General features: G+C 39.1%; 1 protein-coding gene across 5 annotated transcripts in view; it reads right to left on the reverse strand.

The window, feature by feature from the left end:
- Positions 1–2,093: 2,093 nt before the first annotated feature.
- Positions 2,094–18,575, reverse strand: part of LOC120571488 — a 29,111-nt gene continuing 12,629 nt past the window's right edge. For 3 of the 5 annotated variants that reach the window (XM_039820455.1, XM_039820453.1, XM_039820454.1), the window contains 3 exons: positions 18,343–18,521; positions 11,613–11,705; positions 2,094–9,456 (listed from right to left, as the gene is read on the reverse strand). In XM_039820455.1, coding sequence (XP_039676389.1) covers positions 9,010–9,456; positions 11,613–11,705; positions 18,343–18,521 — 719 coding nt within the window. In that variant the 3' untranslated portion in view covers positions 2,094–9,009. Of the gene's footprint in view, positions 9,457–11,612; positions 11,706–15,125; positions 15,151–15,498; positions 15,518–18,342; positions 18,522–18,575 lie in introns of all 5 variants that reach the window. The other 2 variants (XR_005641237.1, XM_039820456.1) reach the window with 2 other exon arrangements.

Here is an 18,575-nt window from a genome sequence, read left to right on the forward strand (position 1 = left end):
TTGCGCGAGAATCTACGTCATGTCCTGCTCCGCCCCGATTGGCTCAGGGCCAGGGCGCCTTCAGCGGGAGCAGGCCTGTGTGAGGGAAAGTGGGGCACACAATAGGCTACATCCATGGGCACAAGTGTTAGAGAGCTGCAGACAGCTGCTGCTGGAATTGATGTAGCAGCCTGGTTCATTGAAGGCAGTATCACACAAACAGTTTCACAATGAAAATATTCAGATTTGGAATAAATGTTAGTAAATTGATACAGTTTAAAAAGTCTTAAAATGACATCTACTCGTTGAAGAATCAGGAATCTATGAATATAGGGGGAATTGACACTGTTGTGATTTGACACTATAAATAAAATTGAATTTATATCACTCTTAGTTCTGCCCACATGCCAAGGTGGATGAATTAACAAGAAAAACACATTCTTGAGTGGAGGGGGACCTCAATATTTGGATTCCAATAAAAAAAATAAAAAAACTTTTTAAAACAATATGAGCAGAATAGCAGCATGCTAGTTCATGCTGACAGTATAAACTATATTTGACAAGTCCTTATAAGTTATATGTATTATGTTTACTTCATTGTATTTTAAATGGGCTCTGGATTGGCTACAGACGGTGGATTGTGCACCGTAATAACAAAAACTATACTGGCATTACTAACTTGTTGTTAGTGTATTTGAGGAGGGGCGTTTATTATCATATCATTGTTTGTTTATTATTTTATCATATATATTAGTTGTGTTGTTATAATGAGAGGGGAAACCATACATTGAAGTTTCTCTTAAAATATACTGTTTTGGTTATTGTTCCTATTGGTGTCTGTTTATCATTCACTGGCAGGGGTGCCACTCTCTGGGCAACATTTCTGAAAACTCCCTCTTCACTATCACCAGCTGTCTACTCTAAAGTAAAAGCACTAAGGCAATGTTAGGTTTGCTGCAACCCCCACTTTGGCCACAGACAGGGGAGTTTATACTGTACAAATCTATTCTCTACTTGTGAAAAAATGCTACTAGCTAGCTAGCACCTCTGGGCATACAGTCATGTGAAAACATTAGGACACCCATGCTAAAGTTGACTAAAAAGAGGAATACAAAAATCATCTTTTGGAAATTGATCTTAATGCCTTGATTAAAAAAGTGAGGAAAAATCCAACCTTTAAGGACACCAATTTTCTTTGTGAATGAATAATGTATCGTAAATAAATAAATGTTCTTCCTTAAAATACAGGGGGCATAAGTAAGTACATCCCTATGTTAAGGGCAGATTTTTATTTTTAAAGGCCAGTTATTTCATGGATCCAGGATACTATGCATCCTGATAAAGTTCCCTTGGCCTTTGAAATTAAAATAGCCCCACATCATCACATACCCTTCACCATACCTAGAGATTGGTATGGGCAACTTTCCATAAAATCATCTCTCAATGCAAATCAAACCATCTATTAGGCTAACTGACATAAAACCATGCCAATCTCTAGGTATGGTGAAGGGTATGTGATGATGTGGGGGTATGGTGAAGGGTATGTGATGATGTGGGGCTATTTTAATTCCAAAGGCCAGGGGAACTTTATCAGGAGGCATAGTATCCTGGATCCATGAAATAACTGGCCTTTAAAAATAAACATCTGCCTGCCTCTATGGGAATTTAACATAGGGATGTACTTACTTATGCCCCCTGTATTTTAAGGAAGAACATTTATTTATTTACGATACATTATTCGTTCACAAAGAAAATTGGTGTCCTTAAAGATTGGATTTTTCCTCATTTTTTAAATTAAGGCATTAAGATCAATTTGCAAAAGATGATTTTGTTTTCCTCTTTTTAGTCAACTTTAGCATGGGTGTCCTAATTTTTTCACATGACTGTACTTACAGAGCTGAAATTTGTCTGAAAAATGGTTGAAGACTGAGATCTTCTCTTGACTATTTATTAATTTAAAAAAAGGCAGTCCTGGCACGCTTGCTAATCCGTCACTGAAATTCAAATGAAAAATACTTGAGTTTGTATTAATGAAATGGAAAGAGCATCAAAAGCAGATACACACGAAATAAAAATAAACATTTCAATCCACACTCTGTTGAAAATCCTTTTAATTGGAATTATTCATTCATTACAGAAAAAAAAGACAAGCTTTATAAAATTCTTTGTAGGATGCCAAAAGGTCTTATATAGTACCGGTATATAAATAATCATTGATTTATTCTTCAAGCAAACAAGGGGGTGTGGATGTTTGTTCGTGGCAGTGCAGTGAAGTATCGTTAAAGTCAATGATTACCTGGAAACACATCAAATGAGACCTGAACTCTTAGATATGAAGCATTCACGTAATTTCTTTCAAATTGAAAGCAACAACCAGTAACAACATGCAGACAAACCAGTGACCAGAATTTCTAGTATCAAAAATCATACTGTAATGTCTCCTTTCAACTTTTCTTTTTTCATTTACAACCTAAACTTGCACTTGCACATCCTGAGACATTCACACTTCAATGTTTTTGATGTGTAATGTACTTGTTTGATCAGTGATGAAATATAAACTGAATAAATCTGGATTCCACTAAGTCAATCAAACCTCGAACACAACACAGAAGACTTTTATCCAAGCATGCAGAATACTAGCTAAATAAAGAGTTATTGTTGGGCTGAAAATCAACCACACAAATGAATGGGAGGAAAAAAATGAAAAAGTGGTTTATGTTGCCTTTTTTGCACAAGCAACAGCAGTAATATTGACAGTGATAATACTTCACCTGCCTGAGTTATGAGCTAAAACAACTAATAGGATCTAGTTTAGCCTCAAGAGCCATCCTGACTCCGGGGTTTCCCAAAATTATTTTACAACTACGAGAGTGTATGTTCTGTGGAGAAAGATTATGTAAAGTGTAAATCACTATAGATGCAAATAGCATGGCATTCAACATGTGAACGTAATACCAAATCCACATAAAATAAACCTGCAATGCAAACTTTAATGATGATTAGAATGATAAATGTTTGTTGAAATTATTGAATAAACATCAGCATCAAATCTGTGCACATTATACCAGAAGTGACGTTAAAGGAGAGTACTAGTGCCACATACATGCCATTTGATTGGTTTTACAGTAAAGATTAGTTTGTCCCAGCAAAGATGCCTTTGATGAATAAAGCTAAACATGAATGATGTGACATAGTGAGCCAAAATGTTTACAGTGATTATTTTTAGGTGGAGACTTTTATTTCCTCCAGAATTAAGAGTATACCATAAAACACTAAGAGCAATACTCAGATACAATGAAATACAACTAAAAGCCAAATGGAGACTTCAAGGCAAATCATACATTTTTTTTAAATTGCAAAATATGAATGGCAGCAAATACAAGACATAAAGATAATATCTGAAAAAATCTGTAGATAATTGGCAGCAAAATAAAAAATAAAAAAACACACCAGTATTCTCCTTTAACTATCACTCTGAGAGGTGATATTGAGTCAGGAGGATCATGGGAAACCAGGACCAGACCTCAGTGACAAAATCAGGATGGACTCAGGAGGCCAGCTGTACAGAAAAGTGCAATTCATATTATTATTATTATTTTTATAGACTATATTATGACTAATATCAATATTAGCTATCGGCATCACGGCTGCTGTCCCACATGCAATCTACAGGTCAGCATGCTGCAGTTACACTAACTCTTAGGTATACACTGGGACCGCAGATATAGGCTATAATATCAGAGTATGGAGAAACAGTGAGCACATTAGTAGTGAGTGTCGTCTTTATGGTGCTAAAGTGATGCTACAAAAAACTCTGACAAAGACATGTATTCAAGCATGTTCATTCAAAAGAGGTGCCATTTGTTTCCCTCTCCAGTAAATGCACTAGTTTAGGATGAGCTACGTTTGTCCCAAAGTAAACACACTGACTATATGAAAAGTATTTTTAGGAATATGTTTTGTTTTTTCTTGCAAAAAAACATGTGTTGGGAGTATCACGTTGGCAACAGACGTGTGACTACGAAGTAATTTTCAAGCAGACAGCGTGCAATGCATTTCTGATTAATTCTCCATGTAGCCCAGAGGAGGAGTGCTGCTGTGTGTTTCTTACTGTATTTCAGCTTAAGAGTGCCAAACATCAGTGGTTTTTTCAGTTATTTTCTCCAAATATCTGTCACGAATCAAAGATAAGACTAAATTCAATCACAGTACGAGCCACTGAGCTGCACTGGACTGAATTCAAATTAATTGTTCTCTGTGTCAGGAATTGCAGTTGACAGTACTTCTGATATTTTTGCGCTAAAGCAAATTTCTATTATGATCAGAGGTATCAGCAAACTGCGACACCGCAGACATCATTTCATGCTTTTTCATTACATTCTTTGGAATTTCAGAGAATAGTAGATTAACAGAAGATTGAATCCACCAGAATTGAAAGGACGTTGTATTAAATCTCGCCCTACCCACACACGGATCAGCACTTCTGTTCTGACAGGCTTTGTGAATAGCGGCTCTGATGTGTAATGAAACAGAAAACCACTGACAAGGTTGAATGACGGAAAGTGAAATCCTTTCATTAAGCCTTCATCAGCTGTTAATATTCCAACAGGCACATGCTGAAATCCAAAGGAGGCTCTTGCCCCTTCACCCTGCACAATGCTCAAGTGTCCTCCAACAGAGGCTTTGCGATGTATATTAATAATGAAACATTTCGTCTTCACTCAAAACAACTCGATATATTCACAAAAGATCTGAGACGAGCAGCATCGCCGGCTTCTAAAATACAGTGTCAGTGTACTTAAATGTGAAAACTTCACATTCCACTGAAATCATGAATTCATTTATCAAAGTTGCTCTGTTGACATCTTTTCTAGGAAGATTAAAGCCAACACTATAAGCATTTTTGTGGATATTATTTGACTTATGTGTGATATCTGGCTTTACAGAGGCCTGAATTTCTTAAATGTCTGTGTTGCTCCATGCATCTCAATGGATGAAATGTGGAGCTTAATCTTTTCACCCATGCAACATGTTGGTTTTCTGCACTTTTGTCTGTCTTGGTCCTGCTATACGACAACCTGGTTTTCAATGCAACAACGCTGTTACGGTGTCAAACAGTGCACCCCTGAGGCGACTACAGATACTCCAACGCTGCTGAAGCAGGTGTTGATGAAAGGATTTCACACAGCCTCACTGTGACCCAAATGTGTAAACATGACAAACGTGAGCTGGAAGAGTCTTCACAGCTGAAGGCGTCTCCAGCACTATGGATTTGTTTTCTATCCGCTGTGGACGTGTGGTTAAAGGATCAAAGCAGCATTTTGATAGTATAAAATCTTGCATAAGCCTTGCAATAAGAAACATAGTATGTTCACACTATTTTTTTTTTTACACATGCAGATCCCATATCTTTATATTTACAACAGTGGAAAAAAACTGTTAGGAGTGACTGATTCTTCTTTCCTTCCCGGTGGATGTTAGTGATATCTCAGTGCCATTATAATGAATATTGCTTAGATTTAATTAAAAGTCCCTCAATCCTTTGACTATCAATTTGTCATTAATCCACTTAAAATTCTTATGAGAGCTTATTTGAATCAACCTGTATTTACATCATACACAAAGTCTATTTTGGGAGCCTTACTGTTGCCTCTTTGTATTCATATATACTGTATACCTGATCAAGTGAAGTCCCTGCACAAGCAAAACAGCCATACAAAATCAGTAATAAAATGACAAGTAGGGTATGTAAGTCATTTTACACACTCATATATATATAACATTTTACTTCTGCAGTCAATAAAGACTCCAACCAAACTATATTGGCCTAATAAGAAGGGAACTATAGTCATTTTGAGCAGATCCATATATTGCATTTATAATTGCTGCTACTTATTTTTGACCCTTTTTTAATTACAATGTGAACTTTTTTTTCTTGTTTCAAAAGGATCACATGTTAAATGTTGTGCTTTTCTTATCCAGACACCAAACACCTGTGTCTGTCTGACAGCTTGTTGAGGTAGCCATACTGCTGACAGCTGTCAATGGCAACAATATCAGGGACATCTGAAAGGGATTTTAGGGACAGTGAGCCGTGTAATGATGAGACTGTCCTGCCCTGAAAATTGACTCCATAATTTGTTAGTACAATCGCAATTACAATCCTTATTTACGTTTTATTGTTAGGCAGCATCACCCTCTAGTGGCCATAGTAATTGCGATGGGAGCTAAGCAGGACATATAAGAGCACCAAATTCCCCATAAGAAGAAAGGTTGGGGTGGTGGTTTCCAGTAAGTGAGAATGCATTTGACATGGACAATCTCCTGCTGTGTGCTACATGTGCGAAAGGGTTACTCCTGACTATGTTTGGACCTGATACCTCAGACATTGTCTGGAGTTTATCTGTGAAAATGGGGATTTTTGTTGCTTCAAATAACCAAACTGTTACGTTTAGATACGACGGAAAACGCTCCTGTGTGTCTTATTTCCTGCCACTGCTATGGGCGCTAAGTTATAAAACACTCCTTTGTGTCCTATTAGAAGGTTTAAATGAACAACCCTTTACGATCGTATGGTTTGGAGGACTTGTTGGTTCTGATAAAGATAACAGATTTTTTGGTGTGTTTCAGTTGGTGAAGTCCCCCAAAGGTGTAAAAGTGTTGCACTTTAGTGTGCAGCTAGCACAGACTGTTCGGCCCGTGGAGGGGAGGACATAGTTTGGACAAAGTTTCCTCAGCAGTGTGAAAGGTCTTTCATGTAAATCAGTTTCCTGTGACCTGAATTAGCCCACAGGCTTCTTCCACAGCAAGGAAAGGGAACCAATTAGTCAAAAGCAGTTGTAATGGCTGCGAGAGCTTAATTTAATTCACTGTTCATGCTTCTCTTTAAATATCTTTGAACTTTCCACTCTCTCTCATCTGTATTTTTGTGGTATTACTCGTCTTGTCTTTCTGTGACGAAATGTGTTCATAGTTGTTAAGTGTGTAATTAAAGATGAACAAAAACCGTGACTACAGATATTATCCAAGGATGACATTTAAGAGCTACCTGTGGTACATCTGCACCACCATCCTCTGTCCTTTTTCAAACCCACACATGCTTTAGAGCTCTTTACACTAACAAATATACAAGGTGTAACATGGTCACAGAATAGCTGAATACTGTGCATTTAAACTGGAGTGGTTGTAAACATTTGACCTTCCTATACCATACATATTACACACTATTACTGGTAAAGTCAATAGTTGCATGACTGAATTGTATGTTGCACAGTTGGTGGGGTTGAATTCATAGAGCACACAGCAAATGTAAGGGCTTACCATTTTGTTTGCGTTATTGATAGTAGCCATTCATTCAGAATTTTGTATGCTCAGAATGACCGCCTCTTTCTCATTTCCTATTTTTCCTGAGCTGGAAGGAATCACGTCTCCATGCAGAGCATTGGATGTCTAATAGTGTTGGTTGCTTTGTATGAAACATCTACACACACACACACACACACACACACACACACACACACACCCCTTTCATAATCACTGTTATTCAGTCTCATTCCGTTGGGGCTGTAGGCTGCTTCGTTATCTCAGATTGATCCGACTGCGTTCCAGTCACTTCATTTTGGCAAACAACTGGACTACAATAATCAGAGCTCCGTCCGATGGATGGGAGCTGAGATGAAAATAGGACGCTTTAAATCATGCAAGTCATTTATCTGTTCCCCGAATAGTCGCCTGTTCCATCTCTGTCGTCTCTTTTATCACCGCTCCTCACTCTATGGTGTCCGTGAATCGGTCCTTCTGAAAAGAGACCAAGAATCCAATTATGTTCTCGGGAGCTGTTCCAAAAGTCCCTGGAGTGATGCACAGTCTTCTCTTAATTTTATTTTGCAATGATAGGGCTTGTGACAACTCCACTGGGGGGAAAAAAAACAACAACAACAAAAACAGATGAGGATAGTTTCTACAGTTAGCCGTCGTTCTTGCGGGTGTTTTATCTGGAATTGATCATTAGTGTGAGTGACATGAGGCGGACGTTTCGACAGGTTTCTTTAGATTATGCCTTCAAATGTGGGAGATGTGACACAAAATATATGAGAGAAAGGGAAACAACCACTGGAGTAGGAGTGGTGTTATTCAATCTACAAAGCTTGCTTCAGTTTACAGGTTTTTCAGAAAGAATACGTTTTTCTCATGGATATCGGAAGGAATGAGTGCTGAGACAAGGAATTGTGTCTGAGAGGCAGAGACGCCTTCTGATATACTCGTATTGTTAATAGAGTCTGTGTGTGGGTGGGATGAAATGCAATCATTGCAGTGTTTGTCTGATGCTGTGAGAGCAGACAAAAGTGCTGTCAGAGGCAACATGCTGAGATTCGACTCCATACAGGAGAAGCTCTTAGCTGCTGTTGTCAGTAGCCTTGGTCTTAGAAATTATTGTCTGATTACTTGGAGCGTGCTGACTCCAGCTGTCAAAGCTGTCAGGCTCCTGTAATTATTTTTGACAACGTTCAACAGGTGGTGAAATCTGATCCCATTTAGGTGTTTTCCTGAAAGTGCTGAGAGCACTTTCCCTTTTCACATCATCGTAACTTCCCTTTGAGCCGGTGCGTCTTCGGCCCATTGAAGCTTGCATGCAGTCAGTCTACTCTAACGTCAGCATCTTCCTGTAGATCTGAACTATATCTACCTTAATGTTTAATTTAAATGCATGCATTTTCCATATGCACAGAATGACTTTGTTCTTCTTTTGATAGAGCTAAAGGTTGACCTTTCGCATCCATTTTTTTCAGTGCTAAGTGCATGACATTTTGTATTGTGCATTTTGTGCAACTGCCTTTTTTATTTTTATTTTCTTTTAGGCTAAACTGACATTTGAATCCAAGCATGAATATTTTGTCTATGATGTTTCAAATGCAGTGTTCAAGGACTCGTTGGTGTTTGGATGTGATATACAGAGCCAGATTATTGTGGATGTCATTACTGTATGAGGACAATGAGTTAAAAAAAAAAAATACACCCTGGTGCATCCTCTCAGGTGCTCTGAGCCGATTCCTCCTTCTGCCCAGCTTCTTCGCAATCAGCCCCTCCCTCCGTTTTGGCTAAATCCGACCCAGCTGTGCCCCTGGAGGCCGCTCCCGGTGAGACAGCACCGTGCAGGCTGCCATCGGGGGTGGCAGCTGCAAGTGAGCGAGGATTGGAGGCGGGGCTGGCACTCATGGCGGAGTCAGGGGTCCGGCTGGCACTGAGGTCGCCGTGGGGGGCCAGGGTGGCCTCCGGGCTGTCGATGTGAACTTCTTCGGTCATGGCTGTAGGGAAGACGGCATTCAGGAGGGGCTTGTGGGAGGCGTAGGTCATCGCATCGGTGTCACTGTCCAGTGGGAGGCCAGAGCTGGTGAACTCCACTCCAGAGTCACTCATCTCCAGAAAATTGTCTGAGGAGAGAGTGTGGTAGCGGCCCGGTTTGGACACCTCGAGGCCCTACAGAGAAAGGGGGAGGGGGAAACACAGGAGAGGAGAGACGTAAGGGGAGAAGACAGGAGAAGAGAGAAGAGAGTGAGGGTCAAAGGAGATGAAAGGCACAGGGAATATGAGATTACAAAAGGCAAGGACAAGAGGAAGGAGAAAAGGAAGAAAACAGGAGAGAGTAGAGGAGGTATAAAGACAAGCCAGGACAAGTAGGAAAAGGAGGGAGGAGGATAGTGAGGGGAGGCCCAAGAAAAGAGAGAGGGATGGGTCAAGATGAGTACAAAACAGATTCTCCCAACAGAGTGGAAGTGGTGGAGAAGGATGGAGGAAGGGAAGTTAAAGAGGTGGTAAAATTGAGGTCAGGAAAAAGCAATGTGAATAATTTAAGTTTCTAGGACCATATTTATAGATTTACCTTCCACTCGCATGTACCAGCACTACGTATTTTCCGTGTTACATGGAGACACGATGCATCGCATCGGTGAATTTTTCATGGAGCTATTTTGTTGCGCTGGTTTTCTCTTGCACATTACCATACCATTATCTTTGCACTACCCTCATTCCCACTCAACACCTAGTCCTTTTTGCAATCTGGCTTCCGTCAGAAACACTCAACAGAAACCACTCTTCTTAGAGTGTCCAACGATTTATTAATGTCCTCTGGCATGGGTGAATGCTCGGTTTTGGTGCTGCTGGACCTTAGCGCAGCTTTTGATACAGTGGATTACAACATCTTGCTTGAAAGACTTAAACACTGGGTTGGTAGCACGGGGAGCTTTTGGGATCCCTTTCTTCAGCGGTACAGTCCAAACTGAGAAATCTTGGAGTTATATTTGATCTGAGCTTGAGGTGATCATTCGTGGTTTTATATCATCCCGGCCACTCCATTTTCACCTGTCTCAGCAAGTCTTCCCAGGACCGTCTACAACTGGTCCAGAACTCTGCTGGAAGGCTGTTGACCAGGTCCAGCAGGATGTCGCACATCACTCCAATTAAATACTCATTACATTGGCTTCTGATCAAGGATCCAATTTAAAGTTCTGGTTCTGACTTATAAAGTTTTGCATGGTAAGGCACCTGTTTATATTTCAGACTTGCTCCATCCGTACACTACTAACAGGATTTTCATTGGTCTTTCAATTATTTTTTCCGTGCTTATTTTCTGTTGGATCTAACTGTATTTTTATAAATGTTTATCATGTGAAGCACTTTGTGACTTTGTCTGTAAAAGGTGCTATATCAAATAAACGTATTATTATTATTATTATTATTATAATATTGCACATATTCAATATATTTTCTGTGTGGATATGTATATACGTAACTGTATATCTTCCCATTTATACATTTTCTGTGTGTGTGTGTGTGTGTGTGTGTGTGTGTGTGTGTGTGTGTGTGTGTGTGTGTGTGTATAGCATGTAGGGGGCTACGACTGCATTTCATTGTGCTACACTGTAAAATGACAATAAAGCTGAACACTGAGAACAAAACTGTACAGTACAAATCTGCAGGAATGAACTTGTACCAAAGATACAGACTATAAAATGTTTACCAGACTTCTCCATTAAATATGGACACCCAGTGTCATTAGTGAGACAGAATAGATAGTAATTTAAAACCTGCTAAAACATGTAAATAAAATGTGTCCAATTATAACCTAGATGTCTAGACATTTTTGGATGTTTAAATCAACAAATCTGGGGGAGCTTCTGTAGTTTCATTCTGGTCTTCCATGAGTGCACATGATGCCTGCTGAATATCTAATCAAACAGCTCTGACAACTCCCTGAACCTTGACCACTTTACTTTCTTTACTCCTCTTTATTTCAGTTACACAAAAGCTCCTTCCTATAAACTTTAATCTAATCTGTTCCACTACTGAGTCTAGAGTCTAAGGTTGATTGCCTTTTAATTACACTTGGCATTGATGTGGGGGGTGTGTGTGTGTGTATGTGTATATATATATAGTGTTTTTTTAATTAGGTTAGACATTATTCCAGAAGAAGACTTCTTGTATCCTGTATGTACGTTTTGCTGCTGTTTTTACCAAAGTGGCACTTTAAGTTGTATTTTTTTGTAATTGTTGCAGTACGTTTAATACGATAATGTATTTGAATGTATTTTTAATGCCTCTGTGAAAAAAAACATCTTCTTGGTTCCACCACTGACCTTTATGGTTACCTCGGTGCTCTCCGTGGGCCTCTCACTTACAGAGTGCATCAGAGATTCCTCGGCGAACCTGTTGTAAGCCTCATGGACCACCTGCAGACCCACACACAGGAGACATGTCAAAATGTGGCCACAACAATGTAATGTCCCAGCAGCAACTAGTCATGAGAAATACATCACAGACACTGCTAGAGAAGACACACACACACACACACACACACACACACACACACACACACACACACAATACTATTACACGTATAAGATATTGAAGGGGAAGCTTGTGTGACATGACTGAGAGGCTGAATTATTCTTCTGGGGCTAGAGGTTGAGAGGACACAGAGCCAAAGGGGCTGTAATCTTTAAAAAAAAGTTGGTTCCATTGAACTGCAAAAAAGACGGCACGAGGGAGGGTAAAAGATAGATGGAGAAAAGATGCACTAAAAGTTAGAGAGGAGCAGAGGGAAGACCAAGATGGATATGTTGAAGATGAGGTTGAGCAAGTCGGAGGAAAAATGGGAGTGAATAGAGACAGGTTTGAGAGAATGAGTGTAAAAGATAAAGTGAGGAAGCTGGGAAGGGAAGGCGTTTAACACTCCAATACATTCAGGAGGACCTGACATTTAGTCAGCTGCATGTCTGGTGATCAATGCCAACACTTTACCATTTTTAGTGATCTCCATTTATTAGCTATACCCGCTTTCTTTTCATTTTTGATTTGAGTGTGATGTCTCTTGGGTTAAGTCCCTAAAGGCCGTGGACATTGTCTCACACGTGTTCTCTGTTCTCTGATCTACGAGGAAATCCAGCTGCTGTCATCTCAACCTCCACTGTCGATACACAAACACACATAAGAAGTTCCCATACACACATGGAAATTTAGAGGCACATTATAAGCGTTTACACACACACACACACACACACACACACACACACACACACACACACACACACACACACACACACACACACACACACACACAGAGTTATGTAAGCATATTCAGGAACACATAAGGATACAGAAACACAAACCCGAACAATACATGTACAGTACACATACAATAAATGAGATAAACGAGGGAGTATGACCTGCTGATTTTACATGTATTGTATACTGTTCACTAGTACGTATTTATAGTGACTCCAGTAGGTGAAATAGTTTAAAATCTTAACGGGCACATAGGTAGCTCACCTGGTAGAGCAGGCGCCCATATGCAGAGGCTCAATCCTCGACGCAGCGGCTCATGGTTCGAGTCTGACCTGCGGCCGTTTGCTGCATGTCTTCCCCCTCTCTCTCCCCCCTTTCCTGTCTACAGCTGTCTGGTTTATTAAAGGCTAAAATGCCCAAAAAATTATAAAAATAAATAAATCTTAACAATTTCACTTTTACTGGTATCATTTTTAACTTTTAAAGAAACACTAATACTATTCAAATTAAGTCTTATTTTAATGTTTTCATTTTAATATAGTGTAAAATAGAAACGACTAGTCTTGGCAGGGAATAAAGAGTACATTTTATTTAAATACTAGCCCATCACTATTCATTAGCTAATAGTAAAGTATTGATATGAAAGAAAGAAATGGTCTTTTTGTGTTAAATAACAGCTACTATTGAGTACTAAAAAACTAATAACTAAAAAGGTATTTATACCATTTATATGTAATAGTAAAAATGTACTTTTTTAGCCATGCAACATGGCTCTAAAGAGTACATTTTATACAGACATTCATGGTTTACAGAAGATGAATCCTACTGACTTGTCGTCCCTTGAAAAATAGACTTTACTAATGTAAAAAAAGAAAAAGTAGGCCAACTAATAACCTGAAGATTAGTTATTAGTCACTAAAAGGTAAGTAATTGTGTCTTTGGCTTCGGACATTTGGGAATAAATGTAAAAACAGCACGCCAGAAGGGGAAGAGTCTCAATGTCATGTCACATGTGAATCTATCGCTTCAAAACTAGAATATGAACACAAAACATCTAAGAAACTAGACAGACACAAAAACACTGACAGCACACAAAACCACTTTTTGGGCAAGTAGGTGATTACGCAGTAACAATTCTCCAGAAGGACACATCTACTGTGTATCATGGACGGTTTAATAAAGCCTACTCCTACAGGTTAATCACTACTGCCCTTAACACATACAACACACGCAAAACTAGCACAGACACCCACACATACACATCGGATATTTACCTTATAATCAGCCTACGCAATAAAACATCGAAGTAAGGAATATGTGCATGTGTGTGCGTTGCTAGCTGAATCGCCACATACTGTATGTTAAGTACAGCAGTGACGCTACATGTCGGCACTTATAACTAGATTGTTTATGAGTAACTGCAGGTCTACATCTGAGCCGTTTATCAGCGGAGAGAGATAGAAAGAAAGAGAAACAAGGAGGGAAAGCAAAAAAAGGCAAAGCATTGGTGGCACACATGACATTAGTGTGACTTTCTCTAATACCATTGTTCAGCTGCAGTTACACACACCAATACATACAGGAGAGCTAAACCATCTCAACAGCAACATTTAGTCTCTACACTTAAGTTTAAAATCTAATTTTCTTAAAGCAAGTGAAAAGCTCTGGTCTCCCTTCTCTAGTTTCACAAACTGTCAGGGAGCCAAACTGATTATCACTTGTTTTGAGAAACACAAGATTTTAGTAGTAAATATTGGATTGAATTACTTGTTAAAATGGACATTTTTGCAGTGTGCACCCCGACCTGGTTCAAAACCATATCTAAAATCCTGGAAGACAGACCGCACTGTTGACCGAGCTTGTCAAACCAACACAGTTTTGTCGAATTAAGTACTGACATATAACTGGCCTCCTATGCTCTTTGCCATTGATATGGATCTTTACGTCTAACCTCCATTCAGAAAGCGCGTTTGCCAAGATGTTGATTTTTTTCTTCTTACACAGGCTACTGCCAATCATTTTCAAAGTATACAATATATTTTTAGATTGGTTTTATACGTTTCTGGCCGCTCTTGGTTTCTAGTCCCACACGGTTTACATGATATCCACTTCATGAAAGAAATGGAGCTATCTGACCCTCACATACTGTATACTAAAATATACTGATACATACTTATAGTCTACATAAAAATCATTTGAATATTGAAAAGTCTGTAAGGATCCCAGAGACAGGTTGTCCCAAGTTGTGGTGCCAGATCCACTTCAGGTAATTCATTGAGTTTTTGTCAAATTAGGTCTTCAATCAACTTCGGCCTGTTCATTAAGATTGATAGCAGTTTCTCCTCAGTGTCCAGGATTTATTTAGTGTGACGGTGCTCAATCTCCTTTAATGGATTTGTATAATCTAAAAAGCACCACAATTTACAAAATACTGAACACACATTTCTGAAACTGTCACCAATAATCTTCTCATACAACAGCAAGTTGATCAAGGAACTTGTTTGCCAAAAGAGCAAAGTACATTTCGCTAGACACCAAAAGGTAGAGTAGAAACAGATAAAGAGGCCAGAACACAATTCTCTCACCAAGAAGAGGCTCCGTTTGAGGCTCCTTAAAGTAAGAGGGAGAAACGTAACGCACAGGCAACAGCGTTAGCTGGGCCACCCAATCAGAGACATCCAGCTGTGAGCTGTAAGGCCTCATTTCCACAGCTGTATTTTCAATTCACTCAAACTGAACCAAAATGCACATCATTAAAACACCACACACTTATCAAATATAATATTAAAAACAAATACCACACAACCCTGGATGAGGTATATAGCTGTATGGATAATTAAATAAATCCTACAAATTCAACAAATTGTTTTTGTGTTGCAACATGTAATGTAATTGTAAATTTCATGCAATCGTGAGAATAAGGAATATTGTGTCTAACAGCTGTATGCTGCAAAATACCTGAATGTGTTTCTATTCCCTGAATGTTTTTGACAGGGAAGAGGGAGAGAGCAGAGACAAACATAAGTAACATTAATGTGACATCACACACAAATTTTACATCAGACAAATTTGTTCAAAACCTTAAAGTGACAATCACGACGATCTCTGTTTTGTCTTCTTTGGCAGCACCTGTGACGATAAGCGATAATTGCAGGGTGTGTTTTTTGTCGTTTGTGGTCGTCGCCCTTTCTTTGTTTAGTCGGCCATAGTGACCGGTAACTTGCAACGCTAGCAGAGAACGGAAAGAAACAGTACGCCACTTTACACACACAAGTGAGTTGAAAAGTGAGTTAGCTCCGCCTACCCTTTCTGGCGGACCAACCACTGCTGGCTGACAGAAAACACGTCACTAAAGGGAGCTCCGCTTGTTTTTTTCGTGGAATGTCGCCACAGACACCCAGTTCGTAATACTGCGAATGGCCTTTCAACAACTCTGGACTCAAAGAGAGCTTTAATATTCTAAGTTAGTAACATGACATAATGTCTAAACACGTTGAGTCTCTGCAATGCAATCAGTCTCTGGGTTATTTGCAATGAGTGACTCATCTATCTGCAGTGGGTTTTTCATTAAACCGGTTTTAAAGATTATTTACTGTGGATGCTGTCAGCTATTTTAAAGGATCCAATAATTCATCAAGTCATTCCTTTGGGAAACAATGCTCTGATTATTAGTTTAGCAAAAGCAATATAAAAGATAATGGAGTTTGTCTAATCTGATTCCAAATTAAAGAAGTCTAAAATAACCATTGATAAATCAGTCCCACCATTTAATTACATCAAAATGATTTCTTTGATAAGATACGACAGACCTGACAGACGGTGTTTTTATTAAACCCTCATGCAATTGATCTGGACATATTTCTTACACCATTTGGTGCTTGTATTAAATAACTATCCCTGGGTGAAGCGATCCATTTCAGAGCCTGATGTTTAGGTGTTTTCTATAGGTGAGTCATCTGTTTGTAATGGGTTTTTAATTGGTCCATAAATTCAGTTGGTTAACAAATCCCCAACTGGGGATGCAGAGTGGAGGGTTGTGTTGACAGAAGGGTGAACAGTCATCTCCTCTAAATCATCCACTCGGCCAGTTAATCAGCCAGTATTGAGCAGGTGAATAGAGGGAGAGCAATGATTTTAAATTGCAAATTAAAAAACGATCAAAGTTTTTTTCATTTCATCTTATGCTCAGAACAACCTTTGAGGGCCGTCACAATTCATTCTTAATGAAGAGTATTCAAAATTGACATTGTAAGAATGAGAGAAATGGTAATGATGGCTCTTCAAAAGGCTTTTGTAGTAAATCAACCATTTAAAAAATTACAATAAATCATGAGTCTTTGTGTGACAACACAGGGTGCTGCTCTATATTCTAGAAACATTCAGTGATTTGTATTACACAAATTGATAAGACGCATTTTCATTTGTCAACTACTCATGAGTTTCCTGTGTAAAGGCACACTGCAATGTCAGTCTCAAACATATCTGGTACCAAAATCTTGTTATTGTCTGCGACAGATAGCATCCCTCACTGCCGGGCTTGAGACTGTAACTTGCGCTTATACTTTATTAAAAAATGAAAAATGTGACAAGGTCAAAATGTGTGAAAATTGCTTACTGTAGCTCAAAGCTTCCACACTTGTGGCCTTATGTTACAGGCTTATGTATCCAGCATACAGTCATGTTAATAAGCAGTGCAAGAGTTATAGTGGTTTACTTTAATCAGGCTGCTCTCATTCACTGTTTGTACGTAATGCACTCCTAGTATTTGTATATAAACCACGTCATCGTGAGCCAGGACGAGCAGGGCTCAAAAGATCTGTGAGGGAGGAGGGATGGTCAAACAAAACCAGCCTGTCCTCATGAACCATTCGTTCAAAAAGCTACGAGAAGTTAAGCACTGTAATCATCATATCATACAGACCCGTTTGTGAGAATGCGTTGACCCAGGAGGCCGCTGTTCGTGTCCCGTCTGAAAGCAAAAGTCAACTTTGACTTACTTAACTAACGCAATGTAGGGCTTGGCGATGGGGTATATATTTTTCTTTTTTCTTTTTATTGCAATGTCGAAAAACGGAACAGAACTGCGCTACGGCAATATTTACATCATTTGGAGAACGCTTTACATTCTGATCCTCGCACGTTGGGTTCATTTTGCACTAAAGAGCTTAATAAAATGAAAAAATGATTTAATACTTTTTTATTTGTCAAGTATTTCATTCACACATGCATGTGGTCATTTTATATAGACTATATATTAAATTACGAGAAAACACGCTATATTGTGATATATATATATCACAATATAGCGTGTTTTATTTATATATATATATATATATAAATATATATATATATATATATATATATATATATATATATATATATATATATATATATATATATATATATACATATATATATCGTTACCAAGACATGAAATTACCTACTGTATATCGGGATAGAAGCTTTTGGCCATAACACCACGTAGTGACCTAATAAAAATAATGATCCTCTGCCATGTTGCTCTCTTTATTTTGGCTGTAACTATGTGTGTCAGGTCCAGCACTGTAAGGAAGGAAGTGGAGCAGATGACCACAGCAGGAACATAACCCTCCTCGCCCTTTTGATCATTTCCAAGCCACCAAACACACACCTCACTCTTCCCATGAGTCACATCTACTAATTTTGCCTACAAGCCCACCGTTCCACCAGAGCCTTTTCCTATTCCTAGCGCAGTGACTCTACAATATTCCCCCATCACAGAGAAATGAGAAATGATGGCAGTGCCCTATAAGTGGATGTTACCTGTCTGAAAGCCTCGCCGTCTCCCTTGCCGGCCTGCTGAGCAATGAGGATCAGCTTCTTGTTCTTCTCGTTCCTCTTGTGCATTCTATAGACACAGGACAGCAGGCACACCAGCAGCATGAAGGCGATCACGCTCAGCAGGGAGAGGATGGCTACTGTCAGGGGAGGCAGCTTATAGGCTGAGACAGAGACAAACAGAGACACATAATAAGCCTTCTGTGACTGCAGAACCC

Source organism: Perca fluviatilis, chromosome 13, assembly GCF_010015445.1.
Source record: "Perca fluviatilis chromosome 13, GENO_Pfluv_1.0, whole genome shotgun sequence".
Classification (NCBI taxonomy): domain Eukaryota; kingdom Metazoa; phylum Chordata; class Actinopteri; order Perciformes; family Percidae; genus Perca; species Perca fluviatilis.